Genomic DNA, 26,892 nt, shown 5'->3' with positions numbered 1-26,892 from the left:
TTTTATGATCCGGTATCACAGTCCCTGATCTTTGGAGGTGTTGGCAACTTTCCTGACAATGGAGCTCGAGTGGCGACTGCCATAGTGACAGTTATAACCAATTCTGTCCAAAAACAAGCAAACACAGCGAATCCATCCACCCTATGACAACCTAAATAAACCCATATCATCATCCCAAGTGTCACCTGCCACTTAGATATTGTGACATTTAATTTATAGCAGGTTTAACAGCAAATAATCTCGACCACGTCACTCAAAGTCAATGGCCGGACTGTGTTAGTTGGGAAAATGTATCGATGTATTAAAAGCAAAAACGAAGACTGAATCCGACCGAACCTCGTGCATCCGTTTGAGCATAGATACAATTTCGATATGCATTGGATGATTTTTCCCCAGGTGCCGTCTGTTTGGGTCAATTTAACGCGAATTGTGCAAAATTGTTCACAGCCCGCATTACTTCCAACGGGTTTTCCTGGAATAAAAGTTGTTCGCCGGCGCGAGTGGAGAGAAAAAAGTGTGTCCTCGTGAAGCCCAATGTCTCTGCTATCAGCCCATAACGTTTTGTGGATCAGTACTCCGCCGTGGTTTTTATATTTGACGGGAGTTGGAGGATGAAGAAACACAAACGGGACGGCGCCAGTTCCATGGAGTACGTTAGATCAGCTGCTGGCAGTTGGTGTTCTCAATCACGTCCGCAGAAAGGCTTCATAGGCTCACTGAGGCGCCTGTGGAATAAGACACTTTAAGTGAGCCGATGTACTGACGCGTCACTTTGTGTGGACAATTATTTATCATTTATCCCCTGTGAAAGCAGTGATATTAGCTGCGGACTTTCAGGAGGAAAGCTTAATTTCTGGCTGTTCGTATATTTCGCTGTTTCTGACGCTCCGGTGTAGCAGCTGAGCCGGGTGAAATTGCACCCTCTGGACTTTTTTTGTTGACCAACTCCAAAGAAAAGTCACCATGGCAGAGACGTCGGCAGCTCCAGCTAAAGCAAAAAAGGCAGCCAAGCCCAAGAAACCTGCTTCTCATCCCAAGTACTCGGACATGATAACAGCGGCCATCGCTCACGACGCGAGCCGGAGTGGAGCGTCCCGGCAGTCCATCCAGAAGTACGTGAAGAAGAACTACAAGGTGGGCGACAACGTTGATGTGCAGGTTAAAATGGCCCTGAAGAGGCTGGTGGCAGCCGGGACTCTGCGCCACACCAAAGGCATCGGCGCGTCTGGATCCTTCAGGTTGACCAAACCAGAGGACTCCAAAAAGTCAGCCAAGGCAGCTGCACCTGCCAAAGCGAAGAGGGCGGCGAAGCCATCCAAACCCAAGAAGGCGGCTAAGCCCAAGAAGGTGGCCAAGACGCCGGAAAAACCCAAGAAGGCAGTTGCGAAAAAAGTGAAAAGGGTCACGAAAAAGATGACACCTGTGAAAACCAAAAAGGCACCAGCTAAGAAAGCCAAGGCAGCACCAAAAGCCAAGGCGAAACCAGCAAAGAGGGCAGCCAAGCCCAAGGCAAAGCCATCCAAAAAGGCAACCAAAGGAAAGAAGAAGTAAAGACTCAATTTCAGACAAAGTCACTGTAAATACTTAAGGAAATGTTTTCGTATATGTATTATTTTTGTAAGGTCTCATGCAAACTTAAACTGTTTTTACCAGTAGTTTTCTCCATTGCACTATAGCCTATAGATGCTGTAGACATAATTGTGAGCATTTTTATTTGGCGTTAATAATACTGTTAATTTCTGTTTTGATCCTTGTAAGACTAGGGTCTTTCTGAAAAGTTAAAAAAAAATGTATATACAGCTGAACTTATGACTAGTTATTGTTAGTGCACGGGTCATACTGAAAATACATGTGACAATGGTGAGCATTGTTGAGCCTTTACAATGTACAGACCATAGGCAGTGGACGTCAGCAAGATTTTCCTAAAGGCTCTTTAGTTGTCATTCAAGCTCCATTGTGTATATTTCCTCATGTTCAGACGACTCATGGTATACAAACATACGACTGTGTTCAGTTACTTTTAAAGACTGTTTATACTGGGATTCAATAAATCTTTGTCATCTTCTACAAAATGTATTGGTCAACTTATTACGCGCATTTTACGCGTGCGTGGCAAAGTGGACAGGTCGTTCTGTGCATATTAAAAGATTATAAGGCTTAATGTGATCTACCAAAAAGCACAGTGATATTGTCTTCAACACTTTGATATATACTATATACTACATATACATCCTATACAACCAACTTATCCCGCTGCATGAAATTACTGCTATTGCGCCAAGTTGCTGTAGACAAAGCGCACCCATGCAAGCTCCAATAAGGGATGATATTGATACGGGGAGGGTGATAATCATGGGTGAACGTGGACATTGTGACACTTCGTAAGACAGCGAGTTACAATGCCATAAGTCAAACTGTGTGAGTGTTAAATATTAAGTTGTGTAAATGGTTTGAATCGTGCAATGTGAATTACATCAGAGCTGCTTCACCAAAACAATTATAGAAAAGGACAAGGGCTTTGTGGGACACTGTTAGAGCCTGTATACTTCAGAAATTCTATTGGGAAACAATAGTGAACAGAAATAAAGTCCCTTAAGGGAATAAGGTGGTGATAAACAAGCTCAAGAGAATTAATTGTGGGTAAAATTACTTCTAAATATGTTTGTTATCATACCGCTGAACTTACAGCCACTATTTACTGATTTTCTCCTGGTTGTATTGAAACATGAAACTACACTCAAAATCCCAACATCCTCCTTTCTCATAGTGGCTGCAGAGCAATGAGGAGGTGGCTTTGCAGACACACCCGTTGCTCATTACTCTGCCTCTCACCTGACATCCAACACTGCCACCTTGTGGTGTCTTGTAGGAACTGGCCGCTGTTCTTCGTTGCAGTTGGGACTGGGAGACGCCAGCAGCAGACAGACTGGAGTCAAACTGATGAAAGTCAAGAATACACACACAAATTACCTTCTTTACAATGTTACTCATTATCATCCTTGAAGAACAGGTGTAAGATCATCAAACTCACCTGGTGAGACAGCTTCGGGGCGAGTGATCAGAGCCAAGCATCCAGGCTTGCCAAGGCATGCTGTTCTTGCATTTTTGGGTCGTAATTGATGTTGCTCCAACACAGAGTAATCCTGAACATGATTACTCTGATTAACATGGATTGTGACAATACAGCAAAACACAATCTTTGAAATCCATTACTAATAGCAACAAATGTGTGATTACGATGATGTGGTATTTAAAACATAAATGATCCTCAAATAATACAGCCTTTAGAACAAAACCGATCTTTTTAACAGTAAAGCCTCCCTTAAGGCATACATTCAGGGTAACAGACTTTAAAACAAAATGTGTGTAGTCAGATATCTGAAGTCTGATACTTGTGTTAGGGATGCACGATAATATGGGCTTGTCATTGGTTTTGACCAATTTTGGCTTTAAAATGAAATATCAGAATCTGCCATCATCGGTTTGTGATATCTGCTGATATCACAAACCGATATTTTTATTAACAAAGTGAAAATGTACAAAACATTAACCCTATGCTGAAGTATTTTTCTTGTTTTGCACAAGTACAGCAAAAAGCATTGTATTTAATGTCTCCAACTGCCAGTGGGCTATCATGATAAGATAATGCATATGATGTTAATTCCACTACAGAAGTGACTTGATGATCACTGACATTAGGTGGGGAAAAAAAGTGGATATATCAATATCGGTATTGGTCATAGGTCAAATGAGTCATTATATATATTGGCATATCGGAGGTCGGCAAAACATCCATTATCGGGCATCCCTAAAATGTATAAATCCTAAAAAACATAATTCAGTTAAAAGCAATCAGTAATACTGCAAAACCAACAAGGTAAATTTGGAGGGTACAGGCACCAACTGTCAGACATACTGAAATAAAGCACAGCATTCATTGGTCATCCCAACATCCATTAACAGCTTTTGGGTAAAACGTCCCCGCCCAGTCTAGTCTGGTCTTTTTATTAAGCATCTAAATCAGTTCAATTTCAGTAAGAAAAACAGCCATACTTGAAAAGTCACAGAATTGTATTCTGCAGAAACAGCAGGTCCCCAGCTAAATTAAGCAACAAAAAATACTTAACATGACTGACTCATGTTTGGAAAACATTGCAATGGCAGATTATGTAACAAGGTCAAAGTGTATGCACAGTGTCAGGTGTATCTAAATAGAATCACAGACCTATTTCAGTCTCAGTCAGAATCAATGAAATCCCATTTCAATGTGAACAGAAGGAAACTGATTGGAAGCAGAGATAAATTTGACCATTTTTTTTTCTTCAGCATGTTGTCATTTTTATGGTTTGCTAGTTTCTCCTTTTACAGGAGAAAATGTTTGTTGCTTCTTCTTAATTCTTGCAGATGCATAAACAGACTGCCATTCTTCTTCATGCATATCTCTCCCTGCCACAGCAGCTCGGTGACAGAGGAGGCCTCACTGCTAAAAACATTAAAATATTTCACTCTCAGGCAAAACAATATGCCTAAGGGGCAAATAACATGCTTTGACTACTCACTGCTGCTGGAGTTATTTGGCAAATCTGATATGAACATGTAGTGTCTGTGGTGGCATGGTCAGAAGAGGAGTTCATTGGGAATTTCCAGCGAGAGATTCAGCAGCAGCAGATGAGGATGTTTGCTCAGTTAAAAATGCTCCGTGTTGCTGCCCTTTGGTTCTTCAGTCTAATCAATTTGGCATTTTTCTACATTATGCTCAGAAAACACTGCATATATATAAAAACGCCCCAATCTCACCATTAACACCTAACAGATAATTGAGGGGAAAGCAATAAATTTGACGCATCATTTCGTCTCCTTTGATAAAGCACCTGTTTGGATGTGAACAGTTCCTTATTTATCAATGCAGCTAGTGCTGACAGGTTAACTCCTACTTAACCTGGTTGGACGATGTAAGGCAGAAAAAGCTGGACACAGCAGCGTGGGGAATAATATGATCACTAGCTTCCAGGTGCCTTTGGACAGTTGCGATCAGGGGGTGGGACAAAGTGAAAAGAGCTGAGATGTGAAGAGTTTACTGGGAGCCTCCAATTTGAAAAATAAAATGATGTGGCGGCTCTGAATCTGGTCTCTGAGGTTTGGTCTTGATGGATGGATTGATGAAGCGTCAGGGTGAAAAAGAAAAGCTGGTTGTTGATCATTTCAGTCTGGCTACAGCTCTGTAGATAGCGAAACCCAGAACTGCAACCACAGCCGAGCCCAAAGCAACTCTTAGCCAGAATGATGTGTTGCTCATGTCTGAACCATTGAGGTGTCTGTAGGAAAAAAATCATTAAGGGTCAGTCACATAAATAAGCACAGCTGATACCATGAGCAAAACAAATATCTAGCTTCTCTTACACCTCCACCTATAACCTTTAAATCACTTAGACTGTTAAATAATGTTCTCCTGTGACTGATTTAAAATATCTACTTCGCCTCGACAGAATACTTCACCTGCAGAATAACCCTGTGTATGTCAATTACTCACTGCTTGTTACCTTAATTCAAGAAGAAAACTTTTCTTGCTAGCTTTAACGCTGAATGTCCAATAAAGGCGAATATTCTCAATGAATTGAAGTAATTGGGATCACGTTTCACAACAGCAGTACTATACCAAAACATCTGTTCACAAACTCACACACAACTCATGCAGTATAATCCAAGTCATATTTATCCAGTCATATGCTCAATACTTCCCAAACACATACATTTTTTAAAACCTTAAAAAACCCTTCCACCATTCGATACACACACCCTGAGCATATGCATATGAACTCTTTGAGCAAAGTTCAAACGCACACACGTACCCGGACAGTATTCGGCAGTACGTGAGACTACCTGTACTGACATATTTTAAATCAGAATGTTTTAGCTAAAAATGCATGTGTTCCACAAGTACTGAGCAAAAGTCTGGATGAATGAGACTTATAATTATTTAATTATTAGAATTATACTGCAGTAGTTTTCTGAGTTTGTAATAGGATGCTTTAATATTGATTTGCTGTTGTTAAATGGGTACCCATTTTTCACATCATGAAGAATGTTTGCCTTTTGGGGATTTTTGATTCACCGTTGAGGGTAGCAAGAAAAGCAAAGCTTTCTTCTCTAATTAAGGTAACGAGCGGTGAACAGTTGATATACAAATGGTCATTTTGTGGGTGAAGTATTTCCTTAAGAGCAGTAGTTTGTTGAACTAGAACGTACGGGTACACTGCTGCCCAGGCAAGCCTGGTGTAGATGTTCTTGCTGGTGGAGTCGAGGAACACGCTGGAGAAGGGCAGCGGTGGAGGCAGTTGGTGTTTATAACAGAACTCTGCTGGAGTCATCCCGTGGAACTGCTTGACCTCAGGAAGGTCCACCTTGGAGGCGACGAGCACACACGGGATGCTGCTCTCCATATAGTGTTGCTACATAAGAAATAAAGAGAGAAAGCTAGTTGAGAGAAAAGAGAATCTACCTTGCTTGTCGCACTGAAAGTCAGGCAGCCCTTATTGTAATACTAATAATAATAGTCAAAACCACTTTTATCACAAGTTTTTGCAGGGATGTAGATTTATTAAAGTTTGAAAGGAAAAATGTTTATTTTGTTCATTTATTGGCAGAGACACCAATTTCTCCCTGTGGGTGTCAAGTGTGACAGTGAGCAAGTAAGCTCCTTTTATAGAGCTAAAAATCAGATTACAGACCAAGAAAATTTCAACTTGTAAACACATTAATCTGAATAAATACTCAGAAGAGTTGGTTTAATGCCTTTGTAATTCTTTTGACAGATACAATTTGGCATGTACGCGACAGTGATTACTTTGTATTTCCAGAAGATCTTTATTTTGGAAAGAGTACAAATCTAAAATCCACACCATTGTCTCTCCCACTGTTTCATCTTCATGAGTACTCTCAACCACTTGTAGGCTTTATCCAAGTGCTGTATTTTTCCAGGGGGAAAGATCTTTAGTTAAGTGACATTTACTGGTTTTCAGGAGATTCTTAATCGCAGCAGGAGCAGGAGGTGGCCCGCTATCTTCTGTTTAAAGAAGTATTTTGCCGATATAAAGACGGTCCTCACATAAAACTAGGTCATCTGTACAGTAGAAAAATGTTAATACTTCTGAAATTGGTGCTACATGACAAGAGGAAAAAAAAAAAGACTGGCATTCGCTTTCTCTCAAAAAGTTGTTAATGTGATCTTGTTGGTTAGACACAATGGCGGCCGAGAGGTAACAAATAATCTATACAGTTAAATGTGTTTAAACATTTTAATCTGTTGAGTTTTTTTGTAATAAAAGTTACTATTTATTTCAGTGTTATCAAAGACAATGACATTATATGGATTTGTACAACCCCAAAGAGGCCTGTCATAAATGCACACTTTTATGACAGCCAAAATAAACAGTTAGCAGTTATCCTCTGCTAAGTAGTCCTCTGCTGTATTACGCTACTGAATTACACTGGAGGGAAGTTTACCACAGTTCATCTGCACACACTACCCACATTGTTTTAAAGCATCCCTTTAATACCCACAGAGTAATATTTACACAAACTGTTGCTTCACAAGCACACACATCAATAAGCTAATAATTAAACTGGAGGCAGGTCTGTAGCTGCCACAAGTGGGAGTTAGAACTTTAAGTTCATGATCAATATCTGAGTTGAATTTTAATATTGAATTAATGGGATCAATATTTGGGTTGAATTAAATCATGCTTTGTGTGTCTTTTGTTGATTAATGTTAATATGGTGTGTAAGATTAATTATAGAAGTGTCTCTGAAATGACCTGTTGACCAGAATACCAGAACTTAAGAATTTATTTGTTTGCGGTGTTCCACTCTCCCTTTTCCTTCAGAGCTGAGCTCTTTACCTGCAAGGTAATAGAGGCTGAGTCGTGGAATCGCTGCTGAAGATAAATTGTGAAGATAAAAGTAGGAACTGTGAAGACGCTCAACACCGTTCGGTTATCCTCTTTAAGTTAATGCCACCAACGAGGTACAGAGTTTTTTTTTTTTGTTTTTCGAAGTCGAGCTTATTATTTATTCTAATGAGACAGCAACATTTGTTATGAATTTTCTGTTTGTACTGATCGTTTTATCTTTTGAGTTTGTGTGTGTTTTTAGTTCTCATGACATGACTGACAGCATGTGTGACCGCATGTTTATGAAATAAAAGCCCATCTAAATTTGTGTTAGAAACTACTTAAGGCTGCAAAGTCAGCTGTAAAAATGCTTTGATAATTAACAAGCACATAGACTGACGAACAGCCTACGTTCACGGAACAAACCAACAATTAAAAAAACAGAATCCATTAAATGCGCCTGTAACTTTTGCTGTCACTGACCTTGTATATACTGGCACAATAGTCGAAGGAATGTGGGTCACTGGTGTCATACATGAGACAAGCAACATCACAGGAGGCATCCGATGCCTTCAGGAACTCCACCTCCACATCCACCTCATTGAGCTGCATGGAGAGGAGAAGAGTGTGGTGCTCAGGCTTTAGTTAGGGTCAGAGGGTAAGGGTCAGCAGTAAGATCAGGATGGGAGCTACTTACGATAAGGTACTTCTCCTGGCTGCTGACTTGGACAGTGTTTATGGCATAGGGGGAGAAGGCACTGCTGGGATTTCCCTTTTTCTGTAGAAGGCAAAAGAGAAAAAAAAGAGTTAAAAAGCCACTACTAGAGATTATCGATTTTGATGATGCCAACTACCACACATTTATATGATGCTAAATGTAATTATTTCAGCTCCAGACTAGCAGATGGTGTAATACCACAATGTTGCGGCCCACGAAGGCCTGGAGAAAGGCGGTCTTGCCCGTCCCCCGTGGTCCGATCACCTTGCAGAGAAAAACTGACCGCTGTGTCTGGCGCTTCTCCAAGTCCACCTCTTTCTCCTGTGTTACTACACACATAAACACACAGGCAGACAAAATATAAACACAATGCACAAACACACAGGCATGCTATTGTGTCGATTAGAATTTGACTAGCTGCAAAATACAGCTGAACCCCTGACTGACCTCACTGAAATAGTGACATTTAAAGGAAGGATCTTTGATTTTTTAATTCCAGATTTTCCCATTTTATCACCTGCCAAGTGAAGTTAAAAAAATGGGCGTTTCTACACACTCCATAATTTGTAAGCTTATCATCTCTCAGCCAATATTATTAATAGCCCTGAGGTGGGAGGCCAACACTGCCACAGCACAGGATACAGTTTCTGCACCAGCTGAGAAAGATCAATCTGCTAAATGAGCTGTTGTTTTAGTTCTTCCACATGGCAAAAAAAATGGGTCTGTTGATCCATCTGGTTGATCTTGGCCACCAAACAGAGCATAGCAGCCCAGCCTGCAGAAAACATCACTTGTGCTCATTGTTTATCCTAGTAGATTTGTAGTTGCTGCATTTGTTGCTGGTGTTGTTCTTAATGATAGGAATGACAGGAAATAATATAAAAATAACACCAACGTTAATAAAAAAAAAAATAGAAACTTCTCTACAGTCAATAAAGTTTGTAGGATGATCCATAACCCCCACTCTTTGGGTTTAAAATGTATTACAGAAAAAAGACATTATATATTAAGGTTACTTAACTGTACTGCATTTATTTCACACTGAAGTAAAATTAGTCTGAAGTGACCTCTTGTGGCAGTAAGGGGGAATCCCACAAGGCATAACAATTAAGTTAAGAATATAATAGATATATATCAGATCTGTGTAAGTACAGGTTACGTCAATCCTGTCTGAATTAGGCAGCTCAACAGCACAGGTTTAAAGCATAGACTGTATGTGATGATTTTATATATCTCCTATATTGTGTTTTTATACATCTATATTTTGATATTTACATTCCTTACATACAGGAAATAAGATTAATGGTTGCAAGATATGCAGGTATAAAATACAATTTTCAAGATAAAAAAATGAAATGATGAAAAAAGGAGAAACAAAATCAAGACCCCAATGATTAATGGGACACAAACATTTAAGTTTGGCCTGAAGATACAGCCAGAGGACAGTAAAATCAAGAGAGCGTATTGCCTGTGCAGTAAGCATGTTAGGATTTCTGGGACTCAGCTTATCTGTTACTATTCTACACTGTCAGACTTGACTCAACTATTCACCAGTCTAAACTGTACTTCTCAGCCCAAAGTGCTGAGACACTAGATAAAATCAGGAAATCACCAAAGTCTTTAGATTTGTCTTCCAGAGGTAAAGGATGTCTGTCACAAACACTGTAGCAATCCATAATACGGCTGTTAAAATATTTCATGCAGGAGCAACATATCTGACTAACAACCCAACTGACAGGCAATCAGAGAAACAAACTGACATAAATGTACAATAACAATTAACATCAGTATTACACAATGAAAGGTTGATAAGCACCATTAAACACAGAAACATGCTACACCCAGTCCCTTTGTTAAAAGATGTAGGTTAATCTTTGTGGCTTTTCGACCTCTCTGACATCTACAGCAGGGTCACCTTAAGGTGCTCACCTCTTAGACAGAGACAGAATGTGTGTGATTAGCAGCAGTGAGACATGTTACATCACACTTTCCACTCTTGTCCAAGCGTTCCCAGCAAACTGTCCTCAGGTTGCCTCTGGTCCACTTCACATACAGTACATCTGCACAGGAACACTACTATCATATACACCAAAATAACAGCTCCTCATATAAGCTTAATCAGTCACTAATTTAATGTGTAGTCGTTATTCCTTTAGTCAATGCTCACAAGGAACAATATGCTGGTGTGGAGTAGTGTTGTCAAAAGTATTTATTTATCGATATATATATTTATAAATATCGATCCTAAATATTTGAAACGGTATCAAAACGTATTTTGCACAGCATTGCTACACCTGTATCAGCTGTGTTTTACTGCTCTCTTATCTCTCCAATAGCAAGTTGACACGCATCACTGTAGAGCCTTCATAACCCCGCCTCCTCTCACTCTGTCATAGTGCTGCCTTCTCGTCCTTCCTCTCAGTCGCTCTGGTTGCATATAGACTTTTGGGATAAGGTTGTTGGCATTAATATAAAAAAGTACATTGTTGTTAATGTTTACTACAGTTATTATGCTGTTTTCTGCTAGTAATCAAGAAAAGAAAGGTTGTTGTTGTTATTGTTGTTGTTGTTGTTGTTAGAGCTTTGTTATATTTATCTTTCTGATTTTATGTCCTTAATGTCAATTTATCCCCCTTGGAATCAAAAATAGGAACAAGTATCAATGTTTCCCAAGTTATCGCATTGAAGTTAGAAATTCCAGTATTGTTACAACACTAGTGTGGAAGAGTGCACTACATTTTCAAACCATACATGCATAACTGTATGTGTTCACACATGCAACTCCGAAATCAAATTTCACTATTCTTTCACATCTCAAGGACCAATGTACACGTGTAAATCTCTGAGGTGAGTGTGGACAGGATTAAGAATTGTAATCCTCCCACAGAACAGTGCTTAACTATGAGAATGGGATTTAAGTTTTCAAAGAGGATGTACAGTATGTCCCAGTAACCCTCATGCTCCATAGGAAGATTGTCTCAGCCTTTTCAATTCACGTGCCGTCTGTCTGGACTGCCAACAATTATCAGAGTTAATTACACACACCTGTGATTGCGGCAGTCTGTGACTCCTGCTCAGTGAGGATAGGGTAGCCTAGGTATCCTAGGTGCTCCAGGCAACGGTGGATGTCAAAGTATGCAGAAAGCCTGCGTGTAAAAGGATTGACATTCATGTGACCTTTGAACTGTGCAGAACATAAATTAAAGTGCACAAAAGTATAAACCCAGCACATGCAGTCACATGAAGTTACTGACAATCGAGAAAGATACTTACGTCCATTGACAAAGGTAGCCTTGGTTAGAGATGTAGCCCTCGTCTGTGGTTGGGACAGTCATGTAGACCTCTGCACCCCATGGCATGTAGGGACACACGCAAAACAGGTTCCTAAGCTCTGCCGGTGACAGGGCTAAGTCTTTGTCCTAACAGGGAAAACAGGTCACTTCTTAAAAACAATGAAACCTTGTAAAGTATACTATGCAGGATTGTTTGTTCACTGTTGGTACACATGTTATGCTTTCCCTTATTATAGTCAATACATAACCATCATTTTAATAACATTCCCACAACATTTAACTGTTACACTTCAACGTCCAGTTGACCAAAGGCAGCTCAGATTGCTACTTACTTCATCGTACTTGTCAAACAGCCGTTGGAGGAACTGGTGACCTAACTGATTGAGCTCTGTGGTGCAGCCGACAGGAACTCGTAGTCTGTCAACAGAAAAACAACACTTGAGGCCTTTTCACACCTGAACGTCTTAACTTAGGTTCACCTTTTTGTTACTAATACACTTGATCTGGTTTCACATTAAAATTATGTAAGAAAACTAAAGAACTATATATGGCATATCTACGCACTATCATCTTCCAACTCTGTGAGCTGTGTCACAAGATACTTGACATTTATTGGTTTGTATACAGGCTGTCTCGTCCTCTTGTATCCGCTCCTATGATCCTGCATCTCTCATTCTTTTGGAAAATAATCAAAAGGTCGTAGTCATTTTTCCCCCTTTTTTTCATTTTTTACAACTTACTTTTTATAAAGTCATCCCACTAAATGTCAATAAAACATTTGGCTTCCTCCTCTCCCCATGTGCTGCCACGGCTCAATTTCTTTTGTTGTTTATGTCAACACCTGTCTGATCTGAGCACATCCACCATCAATATCTCTCTGTCTCAACCACACACACTAAGCGCTGAATTTTTCCTTAAAGCAGCTATGACACTGTGACAAGATGCTGGCCTGACAGAACTTCCTGTAATTGGTCTAAAGTTCTAATAATCCAAAAAACTTTTCACACTAGAAACAAACCAGACTGAGACCACCTTGTTTTGCCTATTGTGGTCCTGGGGAGGTTTCAAATTAGTAATTTTGGTTCAGATCAAACTGAAAGTCCAGTCCAAACAAGTTAGATTTCGGAGCATTTCTGACTTGTGTGCTCCAACATAACAAAGCCAAATATTAAAGACAAGAGAAATACAAGTGTGAGATAGCTTACTATGTAGAGTACAGTGACAGGGATCTTTGCTCTCAAATACTGGCGCAATGCAGTCTGTACTGTAGTTATTAGCAATATAAAAATATACATCTGCATTAACAGATACAGTTCGTAGTGATACCAGACATACTCAGGGTAAAGGTAATCATCAGTCAGCTCAAGGTTGTCGTCATAACCAAACTTCCTGAGGATTGTCCACGTGGTTTCATGTCGGCCCCTCTGAATAAATAATGTATTAAGGAACAAGAAACCTGAAAAAGAGGAGATACAATTCTTGGCCATTACTCGTGCGTGGCCTTGCAACAACAGTATTTAAAGCTGCATGATCTCATTCATGACTGGTTTTTACCATTGAGGGTCAGGCCGTTGTCCTGCACCCCATCACTGGTGTTCTTCCAAACTACTGTCTTTACATCTTCTAAGGCTTGAGGCGCCAGAGGATTCCCAAAACAAGATTTCTACACATAAAGACCGATGATTTTTTAGCAAAACAAACAGCTTTGGTAAGAATGTTAACTGAGACAAAATGTTAAGTGATTTTGACTTGCACCTGAAAGCTGTTGAGTTCAGCGTCACTGAGGATGCGGTCATTGTCCTGGTCGGAGATGAAGAATATTCTGCTAAGGGCTCGGACACACAGTGGCTTTAGCTAAGGAAAAACATTAGAGGACAAAAAACGTATCATTATTCAACCAATCATTTGCATGCACACATGTAAATAAGCAGACCAGGATAGACAGACACAATGACTCCACAGTTTGCATCACATTTCCAAAAATGGCTGACCTGTTTGTCCTCAGGGTCATAAAGAGGGGCAGTGGGGTGAAGAACTGCCTTCTGTGCATAGTAGAAAAGCTCTGAAATGTTTTTCAGGTTCTTTGCAGAGCACTGGAAAGACACAAACAGCAGGAAGAATATTTCGGATACAATTAGTGCTGCTAACTAAAAACCCAGATTAAGTGTGCATGTGTAAATATTTGTGTGACACCTGGCAACCAAGTGTGTATTTCAATTCTAAGGTTAGCAGGTGTGCACAGACTGCAGTGATTAGCAGACTGGATATGTCTGTGTGAAAGAGTTCAGTCTCACCTCAACACATGTCTCAATCTCAGAGAACTGGTTCATGATGGGAAGAATGGTTTCCATTGAGCTTCCACAGCGCAGATCAGACTTGTTTCCAACAAGGATGATGGGAACTCTAATATAACACATAGAGACAGGGTGACTCTTAACCTTTTGAAAGCTGAGTAAATTGGCTTGATTTCTTTCAAAAACATGCGAAGAAGAACAAAAAGAAGAAAGAAAGAAAAAGAAAGAAAACAACACAGAAAGATGATGAAGAAAAATACTAAATCATGCTAAATAATAACAATAATGAATGGTAGTAATATTATTATAAGTAGTATTACAAACCTACACATAGTTTTCTGGACATTATTAATTTCTCTCTCTTTTTTCAAAAAACTAATTTTCATGTATTTCTTTTCACCTTTTGCTATTTTCTTATCATTTGTGAGGCATTTCTTGACAAACTGATCATTGCCTCTTGAAAGGAGGTCAAAACCAATTTGCTCAGGTTTCAAAGGTTTAAATGCATGTGAAAGGCGTCTCAACGCAGCACAGGAAAAGTGACGTGCCAGGTTTCAAAGGGTTAACACAACTCCATAGTGGTTTACTGTATAACTACAGGTAATCCTACAATACAATATATAATGTAAACCAGCTGACATTCAAATACTGCATGCAGTCACACTCCCCACATGTTGAGCATTTTGCTGATGCTCTGAGGTCTTATTCTTGGCAACATGATAAAACGTTACAACAGGCTCAAATTCCTAGATTACCAAGTTTGCCAACATTACATGCAAACAGTAGGAGGGAGTGCAAAGTTCAATGTCACAGCTCAGGTAACAATCACACATCAACAGCTGATACATACTTGTTTCCTTTCTCTGCGTCCCCGTTAACTAAAGGTATCCATTTAGTTTTGATCTGAAAAACAAGAGGCGCACACGTCAATTGTATTTAAAATGCATCAAGTAAATATGATGTACAGTATATGGAATGCTTGTACAGTATGAGACAATGAGACTGCTACCTTTTCTATCGTGTCATCATTGGTGACATCGTACACAACACACACCACGTTAGCCTGTGTGGATTGGACAGAGAAAAGCTGTGAGCGACATTATGCCAAAAACAGAATCCATAAAATTCAATCAACCTTGTGTACCTTACAATTCTACATAAATAAAACTGATCTCATCATACTGCACAAAAACAGAATATGACTCTGGGAAAAAAATGGAAGACTGACTTAGACTGACTAATCAGATGTAAAAACATTCAGGTGTCTGTTCCAAAGTGCAAAGTAGTTTATGTAGAAGCATACATGGAACAAGAGATACAGTTATGAAAAAGATAAGGCTTAGGATGTTTAGGTTGCTGGTCTAAATGCTGTAAATGCTTCTAGAAATATGACTTTGCTCTTAAAAAAATTTGACAAACCTCACAATTATTTTCATATTTGGCTCAAAGTTGCTATACCTAATCAGGGGTTGCATATCATTGCTCAAGTGTGTTACAGCCCAGTTCAACCCTTCAGTGCAACTTGAACTTGATTTCAGTTGTTAGAAAGGATGCTGTTGCTTTGTTGATTAGTGCTGTGTGGTGTACTTACTTTGATGATCTCATTTTTGAGAACTTCATCACTCTGCTCTTTTTCTGTTAAGGACAAACATAAACAGATCTCAAGGTCAGGTTCAAACCATTATGCCTTTACAAAATACACACACGCAAGATTGGCGTCTTTCTGTGCAATGAGCACTGAGACCAGTCAGAGGACTTGAGTAATGGTGGTGCTACATGTTAGCCTTTAGTTTATGTTACCTGAGTAGTCCACTATGTGTGTTGGCACCTTCTCTGGCGTCACGTCAGCAGGGATGGTGATCTCTTCAGCTCTTGGGGGAACCTGTCAGAGATTACAGATCACAGATAAATTTCAATCATCACTCATTTAGGCTATAGCGTCTAATAACACAGACTATTTCTGTTTTGCATTAAGCATGGCATAACTGAGTTTTTAGTAAACAAAGATAAGCAATAAGCTGAATCACTAAGCAATTTTCACTTTTAGCAGAAAATGTATCATCATAGAGCAAAATGCAATAATTATTAATGCTATGTATATGAGTAGAACATTTCTCCATGGCACTTTGACTGGAAATGCATTACTGTGCAGAAAAGACAGAACAGGAGAAATAAGTACCAACAATCTTACATACTTTAGTTTCGTACTTAAACTAAAAGTTAAAAGTTACACTAAAAACACAATACTGGCCATATATCACATAGCAGGGCAGGCTGATTTCATCATGTCAAACAGATCCAAAACATGAAGAAGTAGTCACAAATAGGTGGCAAAAACCTACACCCTGTTAATTTTACTAGTGATTTCATAAACGTTTATAAACTCACTAGATCAGCTTAACTGCAATGGCAGCATAAAACACACCCTACTTACAAGAAACTTTACTATGTTGTTATATATGATAGTTTTCCATCTTATCCTAAAAGAAGTATGTTTTACAAAAAGAGTAAAAAGAGTTGTACGAAAGGCAAAGTTAGTTGCAAAGGGAAACAAACTTCAACCTCAATAACTTTATCATTATGCAAGCATAAAGAAATTGCAAATATGTGACCTCAAATGGTGCATGCATTTAAAACCTTTCACATATTCATATGTAGAGTAAGGCTCTAGTGTCAGAGATGATGAATATTCAACAATAAAAACACTTTATAAGCTTGCACACAGTAAAGAGCACCCAGAAACAGCTTATTTCATATTTCATTTACAGTTTTTTTTTCTTCTGTGCTCTATTTTTTACTCTTTTTTTATTTGACTGATTATTTGATTGACTTACTTTACTGTCAGCACTTTGGTCAACTCTAGTTGTTCTAAACATGCTTATATATATAAATGAATCTGGTTTGATTTTCTTTACTGCACAAAATTAAACCAGTTTTCTGAGTACTGAAAACAGTACATCAACCTCGGCCATAATTAGCAAAAGGTCACCACAAACTTCAGGAGGCAGTTGGTCAGTTAAATGATTTTCCCGAGCTTTCATAGGTTTAACATCCTCCAGCTATAAGGACATGATTAGTTGTAACTCAGTGACAGTTACCTCTTCTGGGAACTCCTCTCCAACCAAAGACATAATGAGTGATGTCTTCCCCACCTTGGCTGTTTGAAGGACACAACATGAAGAGGATGAAAAGAGCTGCCAGAGAAAGACTCACTTTGACTTGAATGATAGCTCTTACTGTAAAAGTACATGCACTGGATAGACATTTATTTATTTTGAACATTTCGAATGCGCAAAACAAACAGAAAGATAAAAATAAAACAAAATGGCAATAACAAAAATTGATTGTAATCTATACTCAATGAAAAGAAGCTGCATCTTACATGTTCGAAAAGGAGTAGGAGGAAGTATAAACATATTATTTCCTATCCCTTCTCAGCTAATCAGTTAATTATTCAGTGAAATTCATCTCTGACATAAAAACATACGACTAAATATTTACACACACAGACTCACACTTACAACCTTACACACACATCCATATGGATACACATATATGCATGAACGTAGATAAATACACCCCACGCATATTCATGTATATTTAACATAATATGCGTACATGCATAAGTGTATGCACCTGCACACAGCTAAACACACAATATACATTTTAAAAACAGCAATTCAAGCTGTATCTACAACACGGATGTCATACTGTGTCATAGACAGACATGACTGTGACCAAAGTGTTTCCTCGTTCATATACCTCTGTAAAATCATGTTTTTAGGGAGTTATCTGACTACTGATATTATTTACATAAATGGCCTGATATGGACTGAAGTGCTGCTTGTTACTTATTGCATGAAACAAACTCTTTTTTTGCAAACTGTCAAAGGCTGCTGAACCGCTAACCTTTACAAAAAATTGAGCTAACAGAAAGTGTAGCATTTTTTTAAATAAAGCATAGTCATAATTTTAGTTATATTGGGTACGATAATTAGCTTAACTGTTTTACCGTTAGCATTACGTTAATTTAAAACGTTCAAGTAGCTGCCGTTAGATTAACCGTTAGCTCGTGAGCTTTGAAGCTATGAAGGAGACCTTTAAAAGTTATATACAATTAAATGAAAATGTGGATTTCAGTTAGTAAATGGTAAAAAACAAAACAAACAAACAAAAAAACTCCCAAAACGTTACCATAACTTCTACAGCGGGCAGAAAAGTTAGCGCTCAGCACTAGTAAGCTAACCGTTCACAACTTACAAGCAAAGTTACTCTTAGCTACGTTAGCATAACAGTTAGCGGAAATTGACATTTGAAAAGTTATCACTTTCTAGCAAACATAATTTTATCTGTCAGGACACAGCTGGTGCAGACATTATTCTCCCTTTTAAGGCAATTATCGTTACCATACAGCCAGGTATAACCGAGGTATATTCTGCTACAAATTCGTAGCTACAACAGCTAATGTTTGCTAGCCCTTTAGCTTGTGGTCAGCTGTCAGTGCAAACGACTTACGCTCCCCCAATAAGAGTATCCTGACGTCTTGTTTCATGTTTCTTCTCTGTTTGACGAACAGTCAGACGCGCTGCAATGCTACAGAGACATTTATCTTTCATTTGAAAGTCAAATTTCTTGCTCAAAATCAAGCGTGTGCCTGTCCACGGCGATATGCACCCAAGGTGAAACCATATGATTCCGGTTCACAGAGGAGACGGTGAAAACTCGCCCTCTGCTGGCCGAACAAACCCTCTGCTGGCCGCCTTCACTTCACCCTGGTCTCTGCTCGTTTGTCTTTAACCCTTTGAAACCTGGAGCGACATAACTTGTCTTGTACTGTGTTTTGACGCCTTTCACACGTATTTTAAACTTTGAACCTTGAGCAAATAGATGCGATTTATTTCAAAATCATGAGAAAAAAGGCAATGAGCAATTTGGAAAAGAAATGTTCTTCAAATTGCAAAATTTTGTGGGTTTTGACAATTATTTTTAAAAAGCTAGGGAAAATGTCAAAGGGAAAACATCTAGGGAAAACCTATATTTACACCTATCAAAATAACATATTTAGAATTATTTTACAGAATTATTAGAAAATATTAGGCACATTTTCTATGTCATTACCTTGTTTTTTTCAAATTTCTTTTTTATCACTAATTTTGAGGTAATTTTCTTGTACTTGTTACTTTCTCTTTTTTTGTGAATTTCTGGGTTGCATATTGCCTTCTTCTCATCCAGTCAATTTACAGTAAAGGTAAAATAAAAATATTAACAGTGGGATAAAGTCTCATCAAACAGAAAAGAAGCTTTGCAGTAACTTATCCCTATCTCAAAATTGTACATAAATAAAATCCTAAGCAACTGTACTTGGCTGCCTGCACCAAAATTTGCCCCATTAACAGCAAAATCCTTGGTTGGGTTGTCTAACTTTAAGTATGGGGGTTATCTTTTCTTTCTTTTTAAATATCATGACCCTTCCCAGAGCTACAAATATTTTCTGCCACCCATATTGACTGGGGAGGCAGATTTTTTTTAAGCCACTTTATACACTTTATACTTTTACTTTTCTACTTTTCAAAGGGAAATATTATACTTTTTAGCTAACTACATATTTGTGACAGCTTTAGTTACTTTCAAGTTGTTTGTATAAAAACAAAAAAACACAAAATTTTATAAAATTTGTTTTGTCATTAAATTACCAAACAATTTAGTACACAAGTACAGCTGCAACAGTTAGTAGTTTAATCAATCAGTAATCCATTTTTTTAAAATTTTGGGTGTGTGTTGTTGGATGTTTTTTTCTTTTCTTTTTTGATTATTTTGATGTTTTTAAGGATCTGTCTATATTGGTTACTTTTAAGTACATTTTCCATGCAGGACTTTTACTTGTAACAAATCAGTTTCTCTGGGGGGTATTAGTACTTTTACTTAAGTAAAGGATCTCAGTACTTATTCCACCACTACCCTCCCTCCACCATAAATAACAATATTTTCCAGTTTCTGACTAACATAGATGTTGTGATTTTGGACATTTTTAAGACAAACCTTTCAAACCAACCTGAGGGTTTTGGGGCAAAATAAATGAATTCAACCATTTCGAGATCAACGTCCTTCCCCGAAGCCAGAATAAAATACATAGCTCCCTCCCCATTTATTTATTTTTTAATTTTTTAAGTACCTCTCCTGTTTTCACCACCCCTCTCTTCTCTTAAATAATGAACAGTCCCTTAATCCTCTACTATAATAGTTTGAAAAATGAATCAAACCAAGGTACAGGACTTAATTTTAATCCAACCAGCTGAGATTATCTCTATTTATCTCTATATAAAATATATAATAAGCCTCTTTCACCTTAACAACAGCAACATGATCATATACATGTAAAATGCTGATTAATTATCAAAACAATGGCTCTTCACCCTATGTTTTTAAGATAAAGCCCATTAAGGATCAAAGCTTGTTTGATTCTGAAACCTGAATCAAGAAATAACTATAATTCAAAAGCTTTATAGCAGTCATATCCGAACAGTTGGTGACAGAGTGCCATCATTACTGTCAGAAAAATTGGAGTCATTCTCAACAGCAGGATCTTCACCTTTCTGTGTAAAAAGAACTCCACTTCTGCTCAAGGAAAGAAAACTAATGTCAAAATTGGGCTTTTGATGTTGAGTCCATTACACCAGGGCATCACAAGTAGTTATGTGTATAATGGAGCAATCTCAAGAGCAAAAAAAAGAGAAGACATAAGAGGATAACTTGAGCTCTTAACAATGACGGCTGTTGTTTCTCACAGTTGCAGCGTTCCTTTGCCAGCTTTGCTCACATTTCAGTATCAAACATGCCTATGATGTTCAATAATTCCCATATCTTTGCCATGAATTAATCATATTTCTACTTCCAGACGGTTTGGTATCAAATTAAATGCTCTCCTTAAACTGGTTTGCATGATTCTTCCTAAAACAGCAGAGCTGTGGAGGGGCTGGTATCTACAGAGAGTCTCCAAAATTTCTGAAAACTGGCAAAGCGAAGAACACTTCTGAGAGAAGAGTCACCCAGTACTGGTAATTAGGGAAACTGTCATTCAAACTGGGAAGCCTGAATCCAAGTCCTTGTGACAGAAAGGAACTTCTGTCAGTGTCCGTTACTAAAAATGGAAACTAGAGAAGATTCATGCAAAATGTTCTGGGGAGTGCAACTGTCCTCAATCAATCTAGGGAAAAGACAAGTAAAAGCGGCCAGGGTTTTTTTGTTGTTGTTTTTTTTTTTGTATGTGTGCTGGCACCATCCTAGCATTGTTATAGTCTTCTTACATAAGAGATTTTTGTTTTACATATTTATTTTTATTTCAAACTCATCTAATTACACAGCAGCTACCACTGAAAAACAGCAGACATGATAGCAGCTGGTTATCAGTATTTATACGCATTCTAATTCACAGTAAAAAAAAAACAAACCCTACAATAAATAGTCAAACATTAGAAGTGACTGAACATGCAAAACAAAAAAAAAAAAGACTCAGATGTGGAAAATCTTACACAAAGCGTCTCCACAAATGAATATGATTTCCCTTCAAATATTGATAAAAAATAAATACAGAACAATGTAATTACATCAAGTGACAACATAAGCTCGGCATGTGTGAATGGGGATAAATCTAAAAACAGATCTGAGGCCCTCAGAGGCCCTGCACCACCCACAGCAGGATCTCATTATAAGCTACAGTGAAAAGAAGCGTCCCCGAGGGAGAGAAGTGACACGTCTGCAGTGAGTCGCTGTGCTGCAGGAAGTCCTGGAACCTGCCGCTGGTCGAGTTGATCAACTTCAACACTCGCTCTGATAAGATATTAGACAGGTAGAAACTAATTACACTCCAAAAACAAATCTGGATTTTTTTTTTAATGGAACTATATGAAAATGCATCGCCAAAAATAAGATCTGAGTTTACCTTTTGACCCCACAGCTATGAGCTGACTCTTACAGGAGAGGCTAAAGCATGTGGCCCAGTCAGGCAGGGCAATCTTTTTTATTATCTGTAGATAATGAAAAAAAACATAAGAGATTACACACAATTTTGTGAGCATTCTGCCAGCAACATCCGCCCTGTCCAGGAAAAATCATGACAGTGACGCAGGGGGAGGTGCAGTACCTGTTTTTTAGCCAGGCTGTAGAAGGACAGCTCCTTGTCAACGCCGTAGCCGGTGTAGACCACCAGGCTGGGGTCAGCAGGGCAGAAGGCAGCCAGGCTGGGAGGTGGGCTGTCATCCTATCACACAAAACGGTTATAAAAATTTTAGATGTGCAAAAATCTAATATGGGCCGGGCTTAATTTTTTTGTAGGTATTTCCAAAACAGACAAACAAACAAACAAACACACATTTAGAATAAAATACACTGAAGAGATGTATTTTATGCAAACATGTGTTTCAGGAATTCTTCAACCCCAAAACGACTGTTTGTATATCGGTTACTCACCCCTTGTTAAGTTTAATTGGTGAAGAAAACTTTCTCACCTGGCACCAGTGAACCAAGAATCCAAACACTGAGAAGATTTTTGATGAATTGAAGTAATTTGGTTCTTGTTTAAACACAGATTAGTAATATGCAGAATAATGCAAGTGTCATTTAGTCAGTCATATGATCACTACTTCCCAAACACATTTGCATTTCTGCTAAAAACCTTTCTATTTAGGACTGAACAGAAAGTGAAATGCATCTATGCTGTCTTCAAAGCCACACTCCATAAACAAAAAGAGTAATTTTACCTCTCTGAACACGGACGGTGCTGTTCTAGTGCTGCCTCTATTAATTTGTTTGTGTGACTTTGCTGAATCCGAAGGAACTGTTTAAAACATCAAAGTCACACAAAAACAAAAAAACGAATTGATCAAGGCAGTAATAGACCAGCAACTCATGTTCAATGAGGTAAAATTACGTTGGTTTTTTTTTCTGGCTTTGAAGACAGCACATATACGTTTTTACTTTTATTTCAGTTCCCCGTTGGAGAGGTCTGTCTGTTAGGAGCATATGACTGGATAAAAGAGACTTGGATTATACTGCACGAGCTGTGTGAATGTTTTTGGATTCTTTGTTCACCATGAAGGAATCTAAGAAAAATGTTTTCTTCACGAATTTAATGTAAAACAGAGTGAGTAATCACTATATAAATGGTCACTTGGGTGGTCAAAATGCATCATTACACTGTACAAACACAATCAATTCTTAACATAAACTGGACAATCATACAGTCCTGTTAAATGAAGAGAAACATTTAAGACATTTCTGTGTATTATGTTTCTAAAGGGTTAGGGGTTAAGTATCAGCCTTCAAGTGTTAAAACTTAACAAAAGGGAGATCAAGTGTTCATGATCCTTTCAAAGGAGACAGACAGCTGCACTCAACATCAAGAGTGATATTTCTGGTCATAACGATGTATTATTACTTAAAACACAGACGGTACCCCAAAATAGGCAGGAGCAGGGAAGGTCAGCCAGTCAAGCAGATCACATTTGTCCTTCAACCAATCTGCAGCCCAAATGCTAACGCGTCTGTCAGCGCTGGCAGCCAACCACATCTCGTTCCCCTCCAGTCCGAAATTCTTACACTGAGGAAAAGAGGATAAAAGTGCTTCAGATACATAATGATGACAAAATGTCAGAAAATGTCACAACCAAATGGAGAGATTTACAAGACCACTTATTTCAACAACTTTGCATGCCCTAGATGGGGAGCGTAGATGAAAGAAAATATCAGGCAATTTTCTGCATGAAAGGTAGGCAAAAAAAAACATGTAAAGAGCACTAAATGGTATTGGCATTTGTATCCCCTCTTCTCAGCCTGAATTTATTCAATGCCTCCAAAATAGGCAGGCTGGTTATTGTTTTATTACTCTCCCTAATGTATTAAAATATTCAAGTTATCAATAAACATAATAGATTTCATATGGCTTTTTAAAATCTCTACGCCATTTCTAAATGGACTGATGGCACCTGGAACAACAATTTGTTGAAGTAACGACTGATGACATTTTTATATAATTAAATGTCAGCATTAAAAATTCCTGTTACTGGTTACCAGTGCATTTAAAATTCACATTATTTGGGCAAGTCTTTGCATGTGAAAAGCTTAAGGCAAACCAAGGTGATATGTTTTTGTATTTGCCAGCAGAAACATCACTTTCACTTTGAGGAAATTCAAACTTCATGGAGAATATATCTTCACTTTCAAAGAGTTTAATGTATCGAGCCTCCTTTGAACAAAGCAGTCCAATTCAGTTCAGTTCGGCACACATTAAGAACAGTTCTTTTTCTGTCTCCATTGTGAAATGTTGTGTCATCACCCCCTGTTACTGTACCCAGCAGACTGATCCCATACTAAATACTGCAGCTGTGTTGTGGCTGGTTTTGAAGCTTTTGTAACCACTGTTTATACTGTGACAAGTTTTCCATACATTTTAACTATGACTATAAAATGAAAGGATGCTTTGCTGCCTTTCAAACTTAACCAGTGAACAGCTAGCAGTTATCACTGTGGCATTCAATGGCTAATGCTGGCAGCTACAGACAACTTTTAATGTAGAATGTTTTCTTGCTTCTTATTCAATGCAGGAGCTGACTATATGAACACACACCTTAAATGTCAGTGTGACAACTTTGTCTACACAATTGTTTTTATTGTTTCTTTTAAATGGCATATGCTTTAGTGAGGTAAAAAAATGTTTATGAATTTCAACCGTGTTAGGTAAACTGCATATATATATTCTAATCCTCACATGGAGGAAAAATGTGCTGGAGACTTGTTCTGCAGCGCTTTGGCAGCACTACACAACCGCTCTACCTGACAAGGAGTCAAAGCACAAACCAGCTACTTTCAAATATACCACAGAGAAAGAGACTGTCACTCCAGACTGTTCTTTTTTGTTCCGAACATGTCAGTATGCCAACCCCGTTCTGTGGATTATGAACCGCATGTGGTGGAAATACTTAGCAAATGCTGCAGAAGTGGCTCAGCAGTGCACTCTTAGGATCATATCTTTAGTCCATCACTTTAAGTGTAAATGTCATCGAGAGCTATTCTAACCTCTCTCATGGTTTCTGTTGAGCTGCCACATTTGAGCTCTGTTACAGTGTCATTTCGACATGTGATTAAGTGAGCTGACCTGTTCATTCACACACTGGATGGTGGTAATGGGTGCTCCTTTGTGGTCCCTGATGAAACGCACAGTCGCTCCATTCACTGGGCTGCTGACAGCTACCAGACCATTCTTCCCCGCTGAAAGGATCACATGACCTGTGGGCAGCCAAAAAAGTTTTACAGAGCCAAACTGAATGAAGCATAGCAGCTATGATCGAACATGAAACTGCTGTAAGTACAGCTGGATCGTGGGTCTTTAAATCCAAAGGGGAGTTCTTCTCCTGACTACACAATCCTGCATTGACTGTCCTTAGATTATACATTGTCCTATTAGTGTATGACCATTACAACTTCAAGCTGTTGGATCAAACAGGTTCACAGCTCTTTTCTGGAGGTTAAAATGCATAAAAAATCATTAAAAAGGTAGTCAGAGACAAGGAAGACGAGGGGGTCCAAAAAATACAGTCATAACATTTCATCATGAAGTAACTCCAGCAAAGTAAGAAGCACTATCATTGTAAATACAGACCCAGACTTTTGGCCTCCAGGCTGACAACCAGTCCTCAGCCTTGGTTGCCAAATCTGAATATATGGTTGCCATATTTTGTCACCTTAAATTTTGAAATAATATGAAGTTATATCAGTTCTTGCAAATATTATTTTATATAAATTATCTTATTTTTACTGTGCTTATGGGTCTCTGTACTTTTTACTTTGACTTTTATATCTTGTTTATCACCACCTGTCTTTTGATTGTCTAATCATGTTTATTGTGTTGCATTTTTTATTGTAAAGCACTCTGAGCTGCATTCCTTGTAAGAACATGCTCTATAAATAAAGTTTACATTAGTATTATTATATGGAGCTCAACAATGAAAATGCAACATAAGTGAATGTTTAAAAGCATTATTATAGTAATCAAACAAGTCTTTGTAGATCGTATCTTATGCAAAATTTAACTGATGACAATTAATTTGCTTGCCACTTTCTCTACAACAGATGCCTGTGCGTACGTGAGTTAACGCATGCAGCGTTGTGTGACTCCTGATCCAGCTGTAAAAGTAATGTTTAAATGTCACAGCTGTAAGAAACAGTAAGCTGTAAGAAAAAAAAATTAGGGGGGTGTTCATTTTGCTGTTTTCTGCCCTTATTTTCAACGTGTCTGACACAGACGGCAACCAAAGGCAAAAAATTGCTTGCTAATTTCTCAGAATGGTTGCCAACCTGGCAAACGTGACTGTCGAGCCCTGATCTCACCATTTGCCGAGTACTGGATGGCAGAGACAGCCACTTGATGGGGATGCAGCTTCATCTCCATCTCTGACGAAGAAAGGCGGAAGATCCTCAGGGTCCCATCGCTGTATCCTGCAGCTACACATGTGCTCTCTGTACTGGAAGAAGGGCTCCAGCATACACAGCCACAGGCCTGACACACAGCAGAAAAGAGCAAATGGTATTATTTCAAGGGTGTATGATGTTACGATCAAATCGAAAGTAGTGCAACATATGTCCTTGTGTTTATTTTAATTGTCAAATTTGCTGATTTTCTATTGATTCCCACATCAAATTAACAG

General features: G+C 38.5%; 4 protein-coding genes across 4 annotated transcripts in view; 1 reads left to right on the top strand and 3 right to left on the bottom strand.

The window, feature by feature from the left end:
* rhbdl1 (rhomboid, veinlet-like 1 (Drosophila)) overlaps nt 1-3,805 on the bottom strand; it is an 80,368-nt gene extending 76,563 nt beyond the window's left edge. Inside the window, exons 1-2 of the mRNA XM_088069901.1 lie at nt 3,032-3,805; nt 2,833-2,937 (exon numbers count right to left, since the gene is read on the bottom strand). The gene's annotated coding sequence lies outside the window, so the exon portion shown is untranslated. The remainder of the gene's footprint in view (nt 1-2,832; nt 2,938-3,031) is intronic.
* Nucleotides 730-2,072, top strand: h1-0 (H1.0 linker histone). Its single transcript, XM_042507463.2, has one exon. The coding sequence runs from the start codon at nt 964-966 to the stop codon at nt 1,549-1,551; it is 588 nt and encodes a 195-aa protein (XP_042363397.1). The 5' UTR covers nt 730-963; the 3' UTR covers nt 1,552-2,072.
* Nucleotides 3,806-3,956: 151 nt separating the features above from the next.
* Nucleotides 3,957-18,902, bottom strand: rhot2 (ras homolog family member T2). Its single transcript, XM_042507460.2, has 19 exons — nt 18,710-18,902; nt 17,293-17,351; nt 15,995-16,076; nt 15,786-15,829; nt 15,204-15,257; nt 15,045-15,097; nt 14,195-14,303; nt 13,892-13,993; nt 13,656-13,754; nt 13,455-13,563; nt 13,236-13,356; nt 12,233-12,317; nt 11,881-12,026; nt 11,653-11,753; nt 8,806-8,936; nt 8,587-8,667; nt 8,373-8,495; nt 6,247-6,449; nt 3,957-5,315 (listed from the first exon to the last, which is right to left on the bottom strand). Exons 1-19 carry the CDS (start codon nt 18,744-18,746, stop codon nt 5,198-5,200), a joined length of 1,857 nt encoding a protein of 618 aa, XP_042363394.2. The 5' UTR covers nt 18,747-18,902; the 3' UTR covers nt 3,957-5,197.
* A 790-nt stretch (nt 18,903-19,692) lies between these two features.
* The window catches only part of wdr90 (WD repeat domain 90), a 30,068-nt gene continuing 22,868 nt past the window's right edge, over nt 19,693-26,892 (bottom strand). The window contains exons 38-43 of the mRNA XM_042507796.2: nt 26,576-26,744; nt 25,344-25,474; nt 23,646-23,789; nt 22,335-22,451; nt 22,134-22,218; nt 19,693-22,021 (exon numbers count right to left, since the gene is read on the bottom strand). Coding sequence (XP_042363730.2) covers nt 21,864-22,021; nt 22,134-22,218; nt 22,335-22,451; nt 23,646-23,789; nt 25,344-25,474; nt 26,576-26,744 — 804 coding nt within the window. The 3' untranslated portion in view covers nt 19,693-21,863. The remainder of the gene's footprint in view (nt 22,022-22,133; nt 22,219-22,334; nt 22,452-23,645; nt 23,790-25,343; nt 25,475-26,575; nt 26,745-26,892) is intronic.

This window comes from Plectropomus leopardus, chromosome 19, assembly GCF_026936395.1.
Source record: "Plectropomus leopardus strain MGB_pleo_1.0 chromosome 19, ASM2693639v1, whole genome shotgun sequence".
NCBI classification, from domain to species: domain Eukaryota; kingdom Metazoa; phylum Chordata; class Actinopteri; order Perciformes; family Serranidae; genus Plectropomus; species Plectropomus leopardus.
The sequence above is the reverse complement of the archived record's forward strand: the minus strand, read 5'-3'. Positions and strand labels throughout refer to the sequence as shown.

Excerpts from the sequence above, each read along its gene's own strand:
- h1-0 (XM_042507463.2), top strand. The coding sequence starts at position 964 with ATGGCAGAGACGTCGGCAGCTCCAGCTAAAGCAAAAAAGGCAGCCAAG.
- rhot2 (XM_042507460.2), bottom strand. The coding sequence starts at position 18,746 with ATGAAACAAGACGTCAGGATACTCTTATTGGGGGAGC. Across the intron at positions 13,755-13,891 it reads ATGACCCTGAGGACAAACAG|CTAAAGCCACTGTGTGTCCG; the intron begins GTCAGCCATTTT and ends GTTTTTCCTTAG. Across the intron at positions 12,027-12,232 it reads TGTTTGACAAGTACGATGAA|GACAAAGACTTAGCCCTGTC; the intron begins GTAAGTAGCAAT and ends TTTCCCTGTTAG.